The 20,210-nt window shown below is 28.8% G+C and overlaps 1 protein-coding gene across 2 annotated transcripts in view; it reads left to right on the forward strand.

The window, feature by feature from the left end:
- Window positions 1-20,210, forward strand: part of LOC107436961 (uncharacterized) — an 83,955-nt gene that overhangs the window by 50,800 nt on the left and 12,945 nt on the right. For both annotated transcript variants that reach the window (XR_011637932.1, XM_016048801.3), the window contains exon 2: window positions 18,312-18,413. Coding sequence is in view for 1 of the 2 variants with exons in the window: in XM_016048801.3 (XP_015904287.1) it covers window positions 18,319-18,413 (95 nt within the window). In the remaining variant the exon portion in view is untranslated. The remainder of the gene's footprint in view (window positions 1-18,311; window positions 18,414-20,210) is intronic.

Consider the following 20,210-nt stretch of genomic DNA (forward strand, 5'->3'; position numbering starts at 1 on the left):
GAAACTTTTTACAGCCGTATTCTAAAAAAAAGAGCGTTGTATTTTATTTTTAAAATTAAATTATTTGTGTAGAACAGAAAATGGCTACTTACAAGAATGTAAAATTTTGAAAAGCTTAAAAGCTATTTTTCATATCAGTCTTTTAGCAGAAACCAAAAAGATGCTTTTAATGCCACATTAAATTCGTAACAAAAACGAAGTATTTCTAAATACGATTAAACCTTCACATTTCAGAGTGGGGCTCCCCATGTACCGCGATGCATAAACTAAACGCACATTTTTGGGAAATCGGTCATGTCAATGCGTTCTAAATTTTACTTAATATTAACGGAATGATGTTACCATGGAGAATATGTAGTATAAAAGTTTTGGTATATTTTACGTAAAATGTAAAGAAAGGATTTTCCCAACTATCCCTCAATAAGATTGCTTTCGTATATTTTACGAAAGATTGACGAAAAGATATTTACTATATAGATTTAGTGAAAATTATTTCGTGTATTTTACGTGTTATTGTCAAAGCAAATTTACCATTTAAATTTCGGTTTGAATTTATTGACGCAAATTTTCTGCTTTTTTTTTTTTTTTTTTTTTTTTTTTTTTTTTTTTTTTTTTTTTTTTTTTATNGTAAAAATAATGTACGCATTCCCACCAGCAAAAAGTGGTTGGAAAAACAGTCGTGAAAGAAAACAATTGTTTTAAGCAAAGTTTTACATAAATTTTCCGCTTTTTGGATAACCATTTTTTGTTATAATTTGACGTTTCAACTTTGTCTTTTACGGCTTTGTATTTTACATGCATCGACAGATACAGCCAACAGAGTTAATATCCATATATTTGTGAAAATTAAATAAGAAGAATTAAAAGCATATTTAGAATTTTCTCTTCCCGTATCCACCCTTCGACAGTTAAGTTCCGTCGAGAGAGGAACGGCCTCTCAACAACCAATCGAGCATTCATATAGAATTTAAAGGGTGTGAGAAAGATAATAAAAAAAAAANAAAACTCCGAAAATGCACCAAGTTTACCCTAGATGATTCGCCTTTACGTTAAATGTTTTCGCTTCCTTTCTTGGCTCGTTTTGATTTCCGTCTGTAATATTGTTTTCATTTCATAACGAGTTGGGAAATGTTTGCAGCTGCCTTCATTGTTGCTTTTCAGTTGCAGAAACTTAAGTTCGTCATTAAGATTATAAATGCATGTTTTTAGTTCTGTCATAAGGATGTTTACATTTTAACGTTCAAGTTTCTGTTCTTTGAATTAAATAATTTTAAAATCTATCCGCTCCTACTCTCTTAAGCTTATTTCGAATTCGAAGAAGCTTAGTATAAATTCGAATATGTTGGTATTAATTAAGCTTATAATAAACTTATTTTCTTAGAGCTTATAAAGCTTATATAGAGCTTACAATGGATTATATGCGCTTAATAACCTTCGAATAAACTCATTTTTTTCAATGCTACGCGTATGTTTGATTTGCAAACTCAATTTATTTCAAGAATGAGTGTTTGCATGCAACCTAAAACTCGGATTCTTGCTTTATAGTGTCTCTTAAAAGTAACTTTACTCATTCTTATGTGTATCATTTTTTACTGTCATTATAAATTTTAGTGTTAGCCTGAGTAACAAACATGGCTGCTGTTGGTGGCTACTTTACAACAAGTTAGTATTAAAAAAAAACATTCTAAGAATTTCACACCATTTTGTACGTATTTGGGTTTTGGCATAGTGGAACACCACTTTGGTATAAAGTAGTTCCCCCCATTTTTGATGCCCTGACACACGAACGTTGTTTACAGAGCAGAGTAGGAAAATAATAAGATAAAGATAATTTTTTATGAATCGCTGAGTAGGATCCAATATGAAAACGTGTTACGGAGAAAAAAAACATTGCTTTAAAGTTTGAAGTATTTTTTGGGCTATAATGATATTTCTCGGAGTAATAAAAATAAGGGTACTAACCCATATTTGGAAAGTCAACAAAGCAAAATAAAATAATTATAAGGGAATATGAATGGTGGATGAATCCCACTTCACCGTGCGAATGATATAATGACTTGCATTCTTGAGCATATTTATTATGTATATGTTACGGTTAAAGTGATGAATCTGATTATTATGAATACTAACCGGTCCGTATTAATAATAACCGCTCCTTTTGGTCAAAGTGAGAAACATCGAAAATGATTCACTTTCACTGATTGTTATTAACAATAACCAATAAAGTTAGGTCAATGTGATTAAACTGTTTATCCGGACAAAATTAATAATAACCTCTTCTTTTGGTCAAAGGGAGAAATAAAAACGCCAAAGAAATCACACTGAAAGAAATTCCAAAACACTATTTTTTTTTCTTCTTTTTTACAAACGTTATTGCTTTTGAAAGGCGCAAGAACGATCCCAAACGAAAGGAAGATTTATTCAAAATCAACACTCATCGGGGTTCTGATACTATTCCTAACAAGAGAAATAAAATGAACGTGTATTAACGATTAACATGTTTTTGCGACTTCCTCATTCATGTCTAGTTTTTCGAAGAAATTTTTTGTGTACAACATCAAATTTTTGATGCTACTCATCTTGATTCGTGTTCTGCACTTGTGTTTTTAAATTGTAATGTACGGAGATATTGGAAGGCCAGAGAACTAATAGAGTCTTCTGGGCATTTCTAATAAATAAATAAACAATTAAAAGTTTCTCAAAGAAATTATGAAAACTGATTTATATGCTTGAACTTCTAGATAAAGCTACTTTTAATCCAAGCATAACTGTTGCAAGATATTTCTTTGCTACTTTCATTGCATTTATGAAATATTGGATTCAAGATTCTCCACAAAATGAAAGAATCGTAAATATTATGCAACTTTTAGTATTATTTAGGAATGAATTTTAATACATTGCGCTGAATGTCACATCGTCAAAATGACATGTTGCATGTCTCGATAAGCTCAGTAATGATTGAATTATTTACAAAATATCAAATTGTTCATAAAGCAACAAATAAATATTAACCGTTTTTGTCGTATGTCTACTCTAGGCCACCACATCAAACAATCACGCTTATCTTATAGCGTTGATCAATGATACGATAGGCTTCGGAGATTTATAAAATTAAAAATATAATAGAAATTAAAAGGCCAATTTACCTTTCAAAAAAAATTGTGACAATTTTATGCTCGTAGTTGCTTGAGAGGAAAAAAAGAATACTCGAGGAGCTGTTATTATCAAACTCTCCCATGCATTGAAAAAATACTTTTAGTCATAAAATACCTACAAATTCATCCAAAATTTGTATTCATACATTTTTCATGTTCAGTTCAAAATCAGATAACAGCATTTTAGAAAAAAAAACGGAGTAAAACATATCACAGCATTTTTTTTCCTCTAATTCTATAGGAACAGATAATTGTTTCAATTTTCATCAGCTTAATAATTCAGATATTTAATTCAATTCAATTTTGTTATCACAAAATCTCAATTTCCGAATAGGTTTTGTATCAGAGGTAAATCACAGCCACAACTGTCGGGCATTTTACTTAGTTGATATTCATCAAAACATCGATTCCTCAACTAAGACAAATCGATAAAGATTAAAACCAAATGAAAAAAATCTAGAACTTGTGAAATTATTTTTCTATTTTAAGGTCTAGAAAGGTAATTCTTTTGCTGCCGATACATTTTTATTTAAACAGTATTCTAGAAGTAAAAATATTTATTTAGAGAATAATGTGTCGCTTCAAAGTTTTTTACTGGTGTTGCTTTGTTTCCCATCAAATTCATTTGTAGTGCTGAGTAAGTGAAAAAACTTGTTTGAAATATTTTTTGTTTGTTTGTAAATGTTTGCCATTAAAAGATTTCAAGCGAAATAAAAATACGCATGTTTCAAAGACATTAAACGACATTTTAAAGATAGTGTTTTACGGTAAAACTCAGCATTTAATATTTTCTAAAAATGAGTTGTATGCAAATATTGGTGTTGTGATGTCATTTTGAAGTGCAGAAAATTTGAAAATTTAATATTTTTTAATTTAATTTAACGACACATTTTTAGCTATTGCATCATGAATATTTTAAAACTTAGTGAAAAATTTAACATTTTCTAGTTGTATTGTTATATAAAATTAAAATGAATAAATGGTGAAAATAAAATGAATAAATTTTTACTTGAGGATTAGGATTATAAGAATGAGTACTTAAATTCGAATGCAATATAATTTAGCTCATGGTTCACCCACTGTACTTTTTGTATTTTGTACTTCTTATTCCAGAGACATCACAAAATGTGTGTTTAAGAAAATGGACTTTTGATTAGGTTTTTGAAACTTTTTTTTTTTAAATCGGGATTCAAAGAGATCCGAATAAACTAAGCCTAAATCATTTAGCACTTTTTCTTCTAAATTGTTCTTTTTAGAAAATATAGTAAAAGTCAACAGTTCTTTTAACACGATTTTCACGAAATAGACGTTAAGACGTTCTTAAAATTTTTTAAAACCACAAAATTTTTTATCAAAGAGATGCCTGAACAGTACAAAGTACAGTAAGTACTGAAAAGTACCCAATAAAAGTAACTTATCCAGCCATACTGACATAGAAGTTTGAGACATTGCCCCGCATTGATTACGCTGTGAAAAGTTTAAAAAAATGTAAAGAAAAATAAGTACTAAATTCTTCATTTAGTTTTTATATTTAAGTTGAACATTGAAAATTCGCATTTTTTCTGTTTCTTACGTACACATTTTGTGATGTGTCTTCTTTCTTAAACACGCATTTCGAGCTGAGGGTGTTCTGTAAAGATTACCAATAATATTTTTTTATATTCATTATAGTGCGGGTTTCCTTATATTTCGTTGTTCATCACGTTGATGACTTCACTTATAATGATGTAAGAAACAAATCTTCAGCTGCAACTTCTCATTAAGTGATTAAGCAGCACAGAACAATCACACACATAATGGACAAATAAAATTGCACCCGACAAAACTACCAGACATTCATGTCTCTTCTACCGAAAAATCCAAAGTGGAAGTGAAAAAATCCAGTTTTCTGTTCTAAAAGTGTATTCTTTTTTAGAGGGTATGCGTCATCTATCGGCAACGATTCTTACAATTATTAAGACTAAAAACAATTACAAATTGGGTGTCGCAACTGAATATTTAATCGAGTAAGAAGCAAAACCGCTTTCGATTTTTGTCAAATCGTGTTAATCAAGAGGACAATAAGATTCATGTGTAAAGATTGAGTCATTCGGTGTTTTAATAAAGTTGGTACTATAGTAGCAATTCAAAAAAATTTTCAACAATAATTTTTTTCTTCTGATCTAAAATATCATTTTTGTCATTTAACACTTTTCTAGGGGCCAAGATAGTCTGGTTGGCAGGGCGCTGAACTCACGTTCGTCAGAACGAGAGTTCGAATCAAGCCGGCTGAAGACTCATTATGTAGTAAATGGTGACTGATGCGTATCGTACACAGTTCTTATAGGGCAACATATCTGTCCACTTTTTTAAATCATTTTTATATAAATTTAAAATATGAAAAAAAATTTAAATATTTGAGAGTATTTTTTTTTAAGAAACTGCGTACTAGAAAATTGCAATCGTGTTTCGTTATTTAATATTTTATTCTAGAGAAATCAATAAAGTTTTTTTTAAATAAAAAAATAATAATTTATCTGAAATTAAAATATTTACTCACATCATTTACAAAAAATGCATTTTACATGAAATGAAGATTTTATTTTAATTAAATTTTATCCCATTAAGTAAATAAACTTAATTTCTTAATAATTTTGACGAAAAGGTTTTTTTACAGATTTTAAAAAAATGCCTGGATAATTTCACACCCTATCTTTCACACGAGTTTGTAAATACCAGGAGCCTTATAAATCATTTTTGAGAGCTGATTTAAAAGATTAATTTTACGTAGTAACTTCTTAGTCTGCGACGTGGCTCAAGAATCAACACTTCACTAAAGAATTATAGCTTTAATCTATTTTCTTTTTGACAACAATGTGTTTTTAAAGTATCGTGTTTGTTGTTTACATCCCCTTTTTCAAAAAATATTAAATTTTTTTAACCATTATTAGGGAATTACAATTATGTATACATTAAAGCTTGTTAAGCCTCTGGGTATAAAAATGGAAGTTTTTAAAAAGATAGCGCGAAAATGTATAATTAAATAAAAATGTCCGTAAAATAAAAATAAAACCTCGATCATATCCTGTTATTTACTAAATCTCCCTAGGAATATTTAAAGTTCTAAGATCTAAGAAAAGTTCTAAGATTTTCAAAAACGCAAATGCTAATTAACATAAAGGAAATAATTGATTCACAAAATTTTAATAAATTTTAAAAAGAGTATTCATCAACAAGAGTTCAAATATTTTTTGCCTAACAATTCAACTTGCTTAATTAGTTAGCATTATATGTCTCAGTGCTGTGTATTCTTAATTTTTTATTAAGAGATTTGTTTAAAAAAAACTATCTGTTAACTAATTCATTTCTTAATAGATTAGTGAATTATTTAGTTTTTAATTTTGGAGCAATCGTTATTGTAAGAAAGAGTATAAGAAATATTGGACATTTTAACATAACATGTTCTTAAAAATATTTTCATTGCTATGAATCATGCTTGTTTTGTCAACAGATTAATTCCCAAATTTTAATTAATGTGAGCTTCATTTTGGAATAAGTAATAATTATTATTAAATTTATTTTCTGAGCATTATATTTTTTTATTTTTTAAGAATTAGCTAAGGCAGTACTTTAAAAATTATTTTAGTTGCATAAATTTGTTTTTATATTACATCAACATTTTTGACTTATGTTTATTTAAAATATATAATTCTTTATGACTCATTTAGTTTTAACAGAAGACATTATTAATACAATATTAGATAATTAAAAGTGATGTTTGATATAATTTTTACTATTATTCAATTATATTAATATATGACTCAAATAGAAATATTGAATGGTTAAGAAACTTGTAGCATTTCTATCTTATCAGCAACATTTACGACTTACATTTTCTCATTTTCTGCCTGATATTGTGCAAGAAATTTATGATCTTGTTATGCTATACAAAAGGTATTCAGGAATTATTTCCCCAAAATCTTGTTAAACTGATTGTACGACTACGACTTTTGTGCTAGACATTTTTAGACAGTACTTCTTTCCATAATTTTTGCCTCATTGCTGAGTATTGTCGGGTATTTTTATCACAAATGAAATAAATAGTAATCAATGAAATTCTTTTCCTTTCAGTTTTAAAACAAACGAAGTACGGTGTGTATAGAATTGAAATCGAAATAAATTTTTAAAAAAGCAATAACATTTAAGGAAAATTTTCAGTTTTTTTTTTCTTTTTCCAATTTTCATGATAATTTGAATTATGAACTCTCATTAATTTTTAAGCTTGCTAAACCATAATACTTTATACCAAATGAAGAAAAAAAATACCAATTAATAAAATTCCATTCCCTTATCATTAATCAGACGGTATATTGTAAGTACAAAATTAACAGTTCCAATTAGTATTAGATAATTAATAATCTAAGTTTAAAATAATAACTAAATAAACATGAAGGAAAATTATTGCCCTATTTATTTCGAAATATGAATTGTATGGCAAATTTAACGTATTACGCTTACAAAAAATAATAATAAAAAAAAATAAATGAACTTATAAAAATAATTTCTAATATGTGTTAATTCTATGCTTCAATTAATTGTAAGTGGTAAGCATCAGCATGATATTCTTCATCTAAATTCCATTAGTTAAGAAAAGTAATAGGTTTAAGTTCTGTTTACTTGGATAAGTCAAATGCATTTTTATGGCAATGATATTGATATTAATATTAGGATTTCAGCTACACCATTAGAAAGTTTTCAAGAAATTGTTAAACAACAATTTATTTATTTGTAATTTTACAATATTCAAGCTCACCAGTAATATAACCATAAAAAGAAAGGTATTCAAACTGTAATGAGAGAAAAATCGTTTATTCACTCTTTTTACTCTTTCGTTAAACAACAAAAATTTTATCCGCGTCAACTATGCCAACGTTATAAAAACGCTAAGTTTCTTGCAGCTAGGTACATACTTTAGCCGAGAAGACTAATCTGTCAATTCCATGACCGGCTGAACAGGATTAAACTCCCAGCATTGAAACTACAATATTCTTCTAATTTCTTCAACACGTGAAGATTTTCCAATGCCCTGCATGTCTCAATTGGTGATCTTGGAATATTGCAATAACGGAATTCTCATAGATACCAGCCACATAAAGCTGTTCAACACAAAAAAAAATTTATTTCCCAACTCTCACGATAGAGGGCATCACCAGATAAACCAATCAAACCACATTCCGCGGTTCATTTAACCAAACAGACCCCAACCACTACTCAACTTCAATGTCTATTATCTATCACAAGAAAAGCCTAAATCCAGTGTCCAGTTAATTTTCCTTTTTACGGTTTAGACGCAATGCTACGTGTAACAAAACCCTATACTTTTGTAATCACAGTTTTTCAACAGCCACACCAGTTGTAAATGGTTTTTTAAACAGTAAGGATGAAGAAATGTTCCTAACCTTAAATGTTAAGGTAAAATGGATGGACATAATGCTGGTGGTTATATTACCGTAATTTTAGTATAAAATTTTTTACAGTGTATTGTTTGTATTACTTTTTCAATAACGTAGGACTCATAAGTTTGAGGTCCGAGTTCTGTCAAAATGCTGGACAATTTTGGCTTATGTACCAGCATGAATACTATCTAACATATAATAACAGCATTAATGCTTAAGCAGAAATACTATCGAACTACTACGAATACTAGACAACTCAGTTTTTGTATCTGACGAGCGAGCTCAGATAGCTATTATAAAATAGCTGCGAAATCTGTTTCTGGGGGTGGTTGTGTGATAGGGAGCAAATAAGGGGGTAGATCCCATGCTTCTAATTACTTTCATTTCTATTTTTTTTTAAGTTAACATCTAATGTAATAAAAGTTTATTTGAGCCGCGATGGCTCAGGGGATAGAGAGGTTCGACTTCCAATGTGGCGAACCGGATTCGAATCCCAGTCGATACGAATTCCGCATCCGGCTTGCATCGACCACAGTGCTGACGTGAAATATCCTCAGTGGTAGATGGATCATGGGTTAGAGTCCTCTTGCCGTCAGGCTAACCGTAGTAGGTTCACGTGGTCTTCCTCTCCACGTAACGCAAATGCGAGTTAGCTCCACGAAAAAGTCCTCCACGAAGGCAAATTTCTCCCAATACTTGATCCAGGAGCTCCCTTGACTTCTGAATTGGGTTCAAAATTACGAGGCTACGGAGTTGAACATTAGTAGTCGTAAATTAGTAGTCGTGATTTCAACATCAAGCCAGGTTTTTTGGGGGAGCTCAGCTGTGCAGTACCTGTCAGCTTGTTGAGGATTGGGAACATATTTTAATCCAGTGTACAAATTTTAAGCACATTAGAGAGAAATTTTTTCATTCAAAAACCACCTACGAGTTTATAAAGCAGCATTGGTCAAACCCTAAAATAAAAAAGGGAATTGAGGAAATAATAAGAAAATTGTTTAGTAACAAGGCACCTCCCTGAATCCTGATGGCCTTTTGCTGCCTCTTGTTAGGAAAAATACACCTAAATCACGGCTTATTAACTTACCTGTTATGGTTTGATTATTACTTGAATTTTCTCTTAAAATGTTTTTTTTTTGGAGCTTTAGTCTCATGCTTTGTCAATCTCTGCCCTTATGTGATTCCTCATTTTGAAAATTTTAATCACTTGTGTTCCTAGAGTTTTTATATATGGTATATATATGTCCTTTCTGTTTAAAAAAAAAAAAAAATAATAATTACTGGAATTTGATAACTTTAGTACTGTTGTGCCAGCCATAATTATATTCTGAGTTACAAACATCCTTTATTTTCCATGTGAAATTGTTTCCTTTTATTAACTTTGCACCCCTACTGAAGATGCGACATCAATATCTCTTCTGATTGTTACTGTTTATTTTCTTTGTAATGTTTGTTTCCTTAGTTTATTTCTAAGTAGCACCGTTTTCTGGATTTCATATTTAATATTCCACCTATTTGTTAAAACTCTAATTTGAAAATTTTGAATATGTTTGCTCATGTAATTGAACTGTTACGCTCACTTCGAACTTTCGGAGTGCCCCCGGATGCCCCCTTACGGGGGCGGGACGGGCTTAAGCTTGTAATTAGTAGTCGTAAAGCCATAAAATTGGGTCGGCTGTTCAACGACGGTTATATTAAAAAAATAAAACTGTAGGTTTCGTTAATAATCTAATGAGAACAGAATTTAAGAACATTAACAATACTTGAAAGCTGGCTTGAGTTTTGTGGCATTGGTTTTTTGTTTATATGACATACTTCGCCGAAACCAGGTACTTATTTAAATAAACAGAAAGTTCTTTAAATTTAACAGTAACTTAAACAGCATTTGTAATTCGAAAATTTTTCTCTATTTATTTAAACATAAAATAAATTGCACTGTAATGCAAAATGTGTAAATGTGTTTGATAAACATAACTTATGATTATGCTGTTAATCCTTTATTTATTTATTTGTTTATTTAACTATTTTGGCATACGTGTTCTTATTTTGTTCAGGGATATACTAAAAGGTGGAAAGGAATATAATTTTGTCTAGAATAATGTAATGGACAGCACACTTTAAAAAAAAATAATAATTTTCAGTTTCAAACTTTATAAAAGTTTTTATACAAGTAAAGTATTTGTGCAGCCATTTTTGAAAGTGAAATAAGCGTTATAAGTGAAATAAGTTAAGTGAAAAAAGTGAATCCAAGTTTTTAAAAGTCTGAATTTTAAAAGACTTTAATCTGTTTGAAATACCTTAGAAAAATTTAACATAGGTTAATCAATTTGGATGACGTTTTCAACGATAAAGCATCAAAATGCAACAATGATTAATAATATTGAATAAGATAAATAAATGAATAAATAAATAAAGGACTTTTTAACTCCAAATGGACTTATTTCTATATACAGTAATATATATATAAATATATATTCAATAGAACTGCTCATATATCACATTCTATGGTACAGTTTTGTTTATAAATTTTTTAGCAGCAATATTTTAGAAAATTAATTTTGAACATAAGTCTTATAGAAAGTATGAATTCAGCATCTATATCTAAAGAAAATATACCTATTGACTCTATTAAAAAATATCTCCAAGACAACAATTAAATGTAAATTAAAAACATTATTTTGAGAATAATTAAACAGAATGCTAACGCCTAATACAATCATATTATCGATGCGTATTCATAGAAAAAATAGTCTCTTTACCCAGTTTAATTTTAGAACAGAATGAATACTTTTTTGCTACAAATGTAAACACGCTATATTTAACTTGACCCACACACTACCCACAATATTTACATTTTGAGAGCGAAACCCCATACAGTCAAAACAGAAAAGGAATTGAAAATTTACTATCAGAAGTATGCGTACTCCTTCAAATAGTATTTCTGGTGCAAGAAACCTGTCAAGTCGGCTTTCCCCCCCAATTTCAGGAAATAGATTTCTCCTCACCCCGGGATCATTTGTTTTCGTTCCCGACTCTCACTTAGCGTCACTTTCAGACAGAGTGGCTACACACAGTGTCACTCACCTTCATTCTCTCATTTCTATTTATATTTGTCAATGAATCTTTCACACAACAATCGTTCTTTAAAATTTGGAGTATTTCTTTTTCTTTATAAAAATTTCTTTGTTATCTGCTCTTTTTATGAAAAATTGAAATTTCCAAATTATTATTATTATTTAGGTATTTGCATATTTCATTTAATTTAATAATCATGACAAAATCACGAAAAATATCTCACTGAATTTGCATCATCTTTCATACATTTCCGATTACATTTGTCAAAGAAAGAGTCTAAGCATTGTTTATTTCAAGAATTATGCAGACAATGTTTTAAACTTTGGAGTATATGAAAATTAATTAATTTCTGTGTTTTTTTTCTATTATAAATATGGGTTTGGTTTATCTAAATTATTTAAAACAGAATAATGAAAGTGGCTCTGCTACGTAATTCGTCTCTCATTTATTTTTATCTGTGTTTGTCAACAAAAAAAAGTTTAAGCATTGTTTCTTTTCAAAATAGCAAATGCAATCGATGTTGGAAAATCGGAAGTACATAAAAATTAATGAATGTTGCTGTTTTTATATGAATACGGATATTGTAAATTATTATAATTAATGATAATAAAAGTGGCCACAATGTCATTAACTTCAATACTTCTTTCCTTTACCTTTTATATATGTTTGTCAAGGAAAAAGTATAATTGTTTCATTTAAAAGTTGCAGAGACAATCATTGTTTGAAACTTGGAAGTATATTAAAATAATGAATTTCACTGTTTTCTTTTTGAAAAGATAGAATTGGTTTATCAAAATTATTATTATAATTGATGAATAAACATATTTTTTTGTTTCATAACTACGCCGACGACGTCAAATTTTCACTTCAATTTATTTTCCATTTATTTCTATTTATATATAGTACTCTGAATTATGAAAATTCCTATAATCTATGAAGAAAGACACGAAAATTATATCGAAACACCAAACTTGCAAAGAACATAGTTGCTACAGTTTCTAGCTGAACTCAATATAATTTTTCAAATTCATATTTATCTACTACTTATTACCAAATGATTTCAATACGGCAATAAAGACAGGACTTTTAAAAAGTACATTTTCTTCATCTCAAAATATCGGAACTCTTAATTCAATGAGAAAGAGGACGTGTATTTCCTCATTTGAATGCATGCAGAAAAGTTTTGAATCGATAATATATGAATATACGGCGAAAACAAATTCTCAATGATACGTGACTGCCTTAAAATTGTTCTTTTAAAAATGTCGGTGTTTTGGAAGATGTTGAAAATGTGCGCTACATCATTTATTGGAGGAAAATTCAGAGAGCTCAATTGAAGAATATATCAATCAATAAATATAATTTCACAAAAAAGGAATAAATTCAGATTTTCCCTATTTTTAAATACTATAATATCATTAAGTAGATCAAAATATTTTTAATCATTTACAATGAAAAAATACAGATATGTGTATGAAGTTTACAATTTTAAGTTTTTACGCTTAAAGTATTTAATTTTTTTTTCATCGAAGGCTGCATCTTATGTTACATAAAGAATTTCTGCATTCAAATTTTCCAGAAAACATGTGGCAATATTAGTGTTTAAATTTTGCCGACTGGACCATTTAAAATTACCGGCACTGTATATGCAATTAACCGTTAAGTTTACGGTAGGAAACATTTCTTTACCTTTACGGTTTTGAAACAGTTTAAAACTGTCGGAGCTAAAAAAAAAACTGCGAATGCAAAAGTATACGGTTTTGTGACCATTTACAACCATTGTTTCAAAACCATTAAAATCAAATTTACTTTGGCAATAAAGTAAGATTGTGGTTTAGTTGTGTTTTGTCAAGTGAACAGTGGAATATGGCTTAATTAGTTTATCTGATGGTGCTTTCTAACGTGAGAGACTTTAAATGTTTGACATTTTGTATAAAGCAGCTCTGTGGAGCTGCCATCTATTCGTATCCTGTGTTTCGTATCCCAATAGCTCATTGTCTCCAAGTGATGAGGACAAGACACTAGAAATTATTCAATGAAGGAATGGAGGAAATTTCACGGTGTCAGCGCTTGGATTCGAACCCTCTTTTAGTCGTTCATGAGCTTGACAGACTAGCTCTCTCGGCTAGAGTGTCTACATCCCCNTGTCTCCCCCCCCCCCCCTCCCCACCTGCAAGGAGCAAAGTATAATCATAAGGTGGGCATAGTTTACTCGGATTAAACTCTTTTGTTTAATCATATTAGGGGAAAACAGTCAACCAACGATTTTTCTTATAGTTAACAATTTGTAACCATTTTTTTATGGTTATTTGACTGGTTTGGTTGAATATAGTAAAATAACAATTGAATTGATCGTTATTTAACCAATTTATTTACTTTCTTGTTGTTTTACTTATTTTCAAAATTTTCGAACAATATTTAAAGAAATTTTGAATGAAATATTTTTCTCTTATTCACCTCAGAACGAAACTTTTGATGTGTCAGACGTTTCAAAATTTGAAAATGTATCGGAAAAATAAAAAACAAGACACTCCAATCCGCAGTGATGGCCGGATTCGAGTACTCGTTTTGTTCAGCTAATTTATGATTTCCCTCTTCACTTAACACAAATCCAGATGAGGTTAATTTAAATAGAAAATCCAACCTTAAATGAGTTTTATAACAATTTTCAATCAGGTAGTTTCCTTGTCTTCTAAGATGAATTAAAAATTAAAAGACTCAAGGTTAATTGATATCACCAAAATTATGTGAGGGATTTGTTGTTCAATGTCGATGATAAATTGAGAAAAAAATTTGTGACAAAATGATGAAGATCTTCGTATGAACTTTACATCTTTGATATCTTTGCTAACTTGTTTTCAAATTTACAATTTTAAATTTCTCAATTTGTCAAAAAGAAAAGGTATTCACGCTTATTATGTTTTGCGTACACTGATTATTCCACTTCAACAATTTACAATTGGTCTCAAGTTTTCAAAGCTAATTTTTGATTTTTTTTCCCTTGGAAGACTACGTTTTAATATCTATAGAAAACAGTCTTAATTTATGTAATTGTGATATGGTAATTAAATATGTCTTTACCAACAGAATTTCAGATTTATTTGTACCTTCATCTAAAACAAACAGCAACAGAAAATTAAGGATTTAGGCGGATGTTCTATTTAATTATAATCTCGCAGCAATACCTTCAACAATTTTCTTATTGATAATATTTTTTTCTTAACAATAGCTTATTTTATTTAATTGTAACATTGTAACTAAATTGAAGCTTTATCATAAAAAACAAAAGAACTACATTCATAGATATATTTTGAGAATTGATGCTTAGATTAGATGTTTCAAAAAGAAGATTCAGCGGGAAATAATTAAAAACATATGTCACGCATTAAAAAAAATTAAAACTTTAAGACATCTGTTATTTGAAATTAAAAGAAATTATTTCAATAAAGAATACTAGAAGCTTTCTGCAGAAGACATAATATATTTGACATAAGCTAATTCTTTAAATTAAATAATAAGACAAGGATTATTTTTTTCAAATAATACATATCTACAAAAAAAAGAAATTTGAAATAATTATTTTAAAAGGTATTAACTAGAAAAAATTGAAATATGCTATCAAACATTTAAAAATCCATGTCCTGAGCTGTGTAAAAATTCAAGATTATAATCTGCTATGGAACTATTTTAAATACTTTACGCTTAAAAAGAAACATTTGAAATGTTTAAGACGTTTAAATGCAAAATATGTTCCATGTCTTTTTTTTTTCGAAGTAACTAATCTTTTAAATTGGGATTTTTAATTTGTGAGAAGAATCAAGTTTTAAAAAGCTGTATTTTCATTTGTAATATAAAGTAAAATAAGTTTCTAGTGATTTTTGCTCTCTTTAAAAAAATTTTGGTTGCTTTAAATATATTTTCTAATATCATTTCACATTTTGGACTTATAGTAAATTCATTGAAAATAATAACTATTTTTTGAATAGCAGCTCTAATTTGTATGAGTAAAAATTTAAATACAGAAAGTAAGTTCACCTGCTAAGATAACGAGTAAACGTTTCCTAACATTTATTTTTCTTTTTTATTAATTTTTTTTTTGTAATTTAATATCTTTATTCCTTTTTCTGATTCAGATATAGACAGTTATTTACATTATTCATGATTCGAATTTATATTTTGATATAGATAGATGGATATTTAAAATAGAAGCAAAGTAGAACAGCAAATTGAATAAGAAAAAACGATAAATTTTTCTCTACGCAAATCTTATAGAATTTTGTTTTTACTCAGTCAGAGTTTAAATGTTCAGGAAATCCTCAGCCACACTATATATATGTGCTATCGATATCGTTTGAATATTTATTTTTCTTTTTTATTAACAAAATTAAATTTTGAACTGTTCAAATATTATAAAATTCGATTTGTACGTTTAACCCATATTCCATTATGTGGATGCGTTGTTTGAAAACAATGATTTAGTCATCCTGAACAATTTTTAAATAAAGATAAGTTCTTTATTCAGGTATTAAAATTAATCTGTTCATGAAACAGTTAAAAGACATTGAGAATTCTCCTGCATCACATCATGCGATATTTAACTTCATATTATATCTGTATTTTCGTATTTTTAAATCTGCTTCATCATTAACTGTAGTATTATGCTATCAAACTTGACAATTTTTATTTATAAACATTTCCTCGATATAATCCTAGTAAATATATTGCACAAGAATAAATATCTTCCACTTTCGTACCTTTACATCTAGGATTAAAAAAATCGCTTGCAGAACATAATTCCCAAAGCGATATTTTATACACTTAATTTCTAGTTTCACTTTTGTAGATTTCGCCGAAAATAGAAATTTTTGATGCGACATTATTAATTTGAACGCCTGTAGCTATAATTTATAAGCAACTGGAGCAAGATTAAAAGAAATTTTATATTGAGAAATCTTAAAATTCATATAGTGTGAATAGATTAGCCTATGATACCGTGATTAAAATAAACTCCTTAAGTTTTTAAGGGATTAAAATGAAACAAAGAATAAAAAAAAACAGTATGGTGACCAAAGTTGTGAGTTTAAAAACGAATGTACCAAACATCAACCTAAACAATCATAACATCAGGAATTTTCTTGAATCATATAGAGCTAAAATTAACTTCTTATAATAACAGTATTTTCATATGTTTAAATGTGTTTATTACTATCTACAGTTCCGAAACTTAAAAATATTTATTTATAAATATTTACTTGACATACATTTAACACAAAATGTTAAAAAGAGATTTCTTAAAAATTTCATTACGAAAATAAAAATAAAATTTTTAAAGAAAAGAGGCATATTGCTGACATGTTTTCAATATGTATATTTTTAAGTTATATTGAACATTGAAATCTACTATATTGACGTAAGGATTAAATTTACATTCAAATGTGCTTTTTAATAGAAAAAATTCTCAATTACTTACTAAATCTTCTCAAAATAAATACAATTCCCAATGAGTTATAGTTACAAGTTATATTGTAACTTATTGTTATGGTAAGGTGGCTTTAAATCATGGATGGTTGAAATCGCTTCATCATCACTCTGAACCAGTTGAAGTGCTCCGATTAGAATAATCTTGATTAGAATAAACTTGAAGGGAATCTCAATATTGGAACTAGTTAATAGAGAATGTATAAGAGGTCTTTATAGAACGGTTCCACAATTAGAGCACCAACACAACACAGCCCCGCACCTGACCAAATAATAATATTCTTCGTTGTTAAATGATCCATATCTTCAACTGCCTTCGTAAAATATCGAATATTATGCTAGCTGCAATTTAAACAGCATTGAATTTAAATTTAATTAAAGGGAGAAGATTCCTCAAAACTTAATACATTTTTATATTTCTGTATGCATGAATAGGAGTACTTTGGACATAAAAACTTTTCTATTATTCACAATTAAAACTTCTAAAACTGATTAAATTAACATTATTATTTATAAAGGCAATGGATATGTCAAAAAATATTCAATCCTCTTCAACGTGCAATTTTACATCATTCTTTCTGCTCTTTTTAGATTCGATTAGAATTCAAAATTCTAGAAATTTTAGAATAAAAAAAAAATTACTAGGTTTACTATTTCTCTAACTATTCGCATAAATGAATATTTTGTACTAAGATTTCTTTCCTAATCACTCTACTTCCATCACAAATAATATTTAATAATTCATTTTTATTAATTTATATCGTTAAAATGAAATACTTTAAAACCAAAAAACTGGCAGCAAAATATTCACACAAAAAAAATCGTCTGAAAAGTCTATTTTTTACATTTTAAATAATTTTTATTTCTAAAAATTATTTTTTCGTTTAAAATTCTTTGCTATTAATTTCTGTTTTCAGAATATCAAATTAAGAAGGTTTTTTATTGAGTTGTATTGAGTTTTTTAAAGTTGTTTTGAAAATTGTGATATAGTCTCTAGAGACGAAAGAGCTCTACTGTAACTCCATACAAATCAGTATTTGTCCGAAAAAAGTATTTATTTACTTATAGGATGAATTTTTTAATTAGAGACGTATAAATTTCTTTATTTATGATGAGTTACTTTTATTTCTTAACTAAAATGAAATGAGTTTTTTTGTTTCCATTTTAGATTCAAAATGGCATCCGAGAGTTATCCCTCTTACTTTATATTTCTCGGTGTGATTTTGATGGTGGCAACGATTGCTCAGTGTGAAGACTACGGTTTGGAAGAGTAAGTATAAAGGGTTTAACTTACTATAAGAGCTTTTTTTTTATTGTAAGAGCCTTTTGATAAGTTTTTCACTATAAGAGTTTCTTACTACAAAATTCATATCATAAGATTTCAAAATACTAATGCAAGCGATAAAGCGAAGTAGTATTTTTTTTCCTAAAACGATGGAAAAATGACAATATTTCTAGTCCTAATTTATACAGCGATCCTCTGCGTTAGAAAGCTTCAAGCCATCGACACAACAAACGATTGAAATTTTTGCCACGCAAAGGCTCAAATTTTTTTCCATGAAATTTTCGCAACCATAATGTCTCCTGCTTGCAAGATCATGGCTCTTTCAATTTGAATGTTTTGTTTAATTTCCATTGCAGTTTTTTCATCAAAACAAAGTCATGCTTAGAAACATCAGTTCGCGTACGATTAGCGTACTAGTTGTTTTGAAACTCCTTTAAAGTTAGTGACACGTGGTCAATTTAACTGTAAGGCATCACTTAATATGGCAAATGGCCTTAAAATAATGCCTGCTACTTGCCCACTACTTTCAATTGCTACTTTTTTCATCGGAAATGCACCTTTTGGACATTTTATTATTTTTTTTAATAAATTTGGATTTATTAAATATTTCATAATATTCTGAAAACTCTTTATTTCACACTTGTTTCACACTATTTTTTATTATTTTAGAAATGAACCTTTTAATGTTTACCCTATTTTCAGAAATGTCTCAAAAGAAATGCTTTATGTTAATAGTGTCAAAAAATTTTTCAATTAGTCAAAATATGCCAATTTTTGAAGAAAAAAAAGGCTATTGTTTAAAATGCTGCAACTGTCCAATGACCAGTAGCAAAATTTTCTAATGTTGTTCTATAAATGGAAGCTTAGTTTCTCAGTGGATCATGGAGTAACCCTACCCAACAATATTAAGATACAAAAATTCAAAAAACACGAATAGAAATAATATATATGACTGACGGATCAAAGTTGCTATTGTATACAAATGACTTGCTCACATCAATCATTTTATAGACTAATTGATTTCTCATTGCTAGAATGAAATTAAATGAAAACATTTCTGCCTCAATCTTGCCAATAATGAACAGCCCAGCTTATTTACAGAGCACTTAAAAGCCAGAAAATAACATCACTTTATAGCCCTGACCTCTTTTCTTCAGAATGGGTAATAACCACGATTGATGCTTCTTTAATTCAGGGCAGGAAATTTCAATGGGATACCTGCAAGTGACGTAGTATAGTTGATCCTGATGGGTTGTTGAAACGTGGCATTTATTTACATTGGCAACTGTTCTTTCCATTCTATTTAGAGTAAGCCCTTCGAGTATCTATTCTCTTAAGTGACTCATTCTAAATTCTTTCACAAAGATTCTTTCACTATATATTTACACAAAGACTTAACTCAAAAACAGGCACGAAGCCATATGCGGAACATATACAAACTAATTATGCATCGAAGTTGCCAGGTACACGAAACAAAAATATATCATGGTTACAATAAAATACATAAACAATTAATAAATCTAGGTTAAGTAAAAGAAGTAGACAAGAAAGAATTTTATTTCAACTCATTCTATTCGCGATACGGCTCTTAACTTATCGTTATTTACATTCTAACTTACGTAGAGAAACTTAGCTCAACTTTAATACGCCAGTTTGCTGATAAGGAATAGCTGACGTCATGGGTCACGTGTTTTGGAATGGGAGGTTTTTTTCTTCTTGAAGTGCAAGTGCCCAATTCTAAAAGTTCTAGCCAGGCTAAAACTTTTGCTCTCCTCTATTTTT

The sequence above is a fragment of the Parasteatoda tepidariorum genome, chromosome 10 (genome assembly GCF_043381705.1).
Source record: "Parasteatoda tepidariorum isolate YZ-2023 chromosome 10, CAS_Ptep_4.0, whole genome shotgun sequence".
Classification (NCBI taxonomy): domain Eukaryota; kingdom Metazoa; phylum Arthropoda; class Arachnida; order Araneae; family Theridiidae; genus Parasteatoda; species Parasteatoda tepidariorum.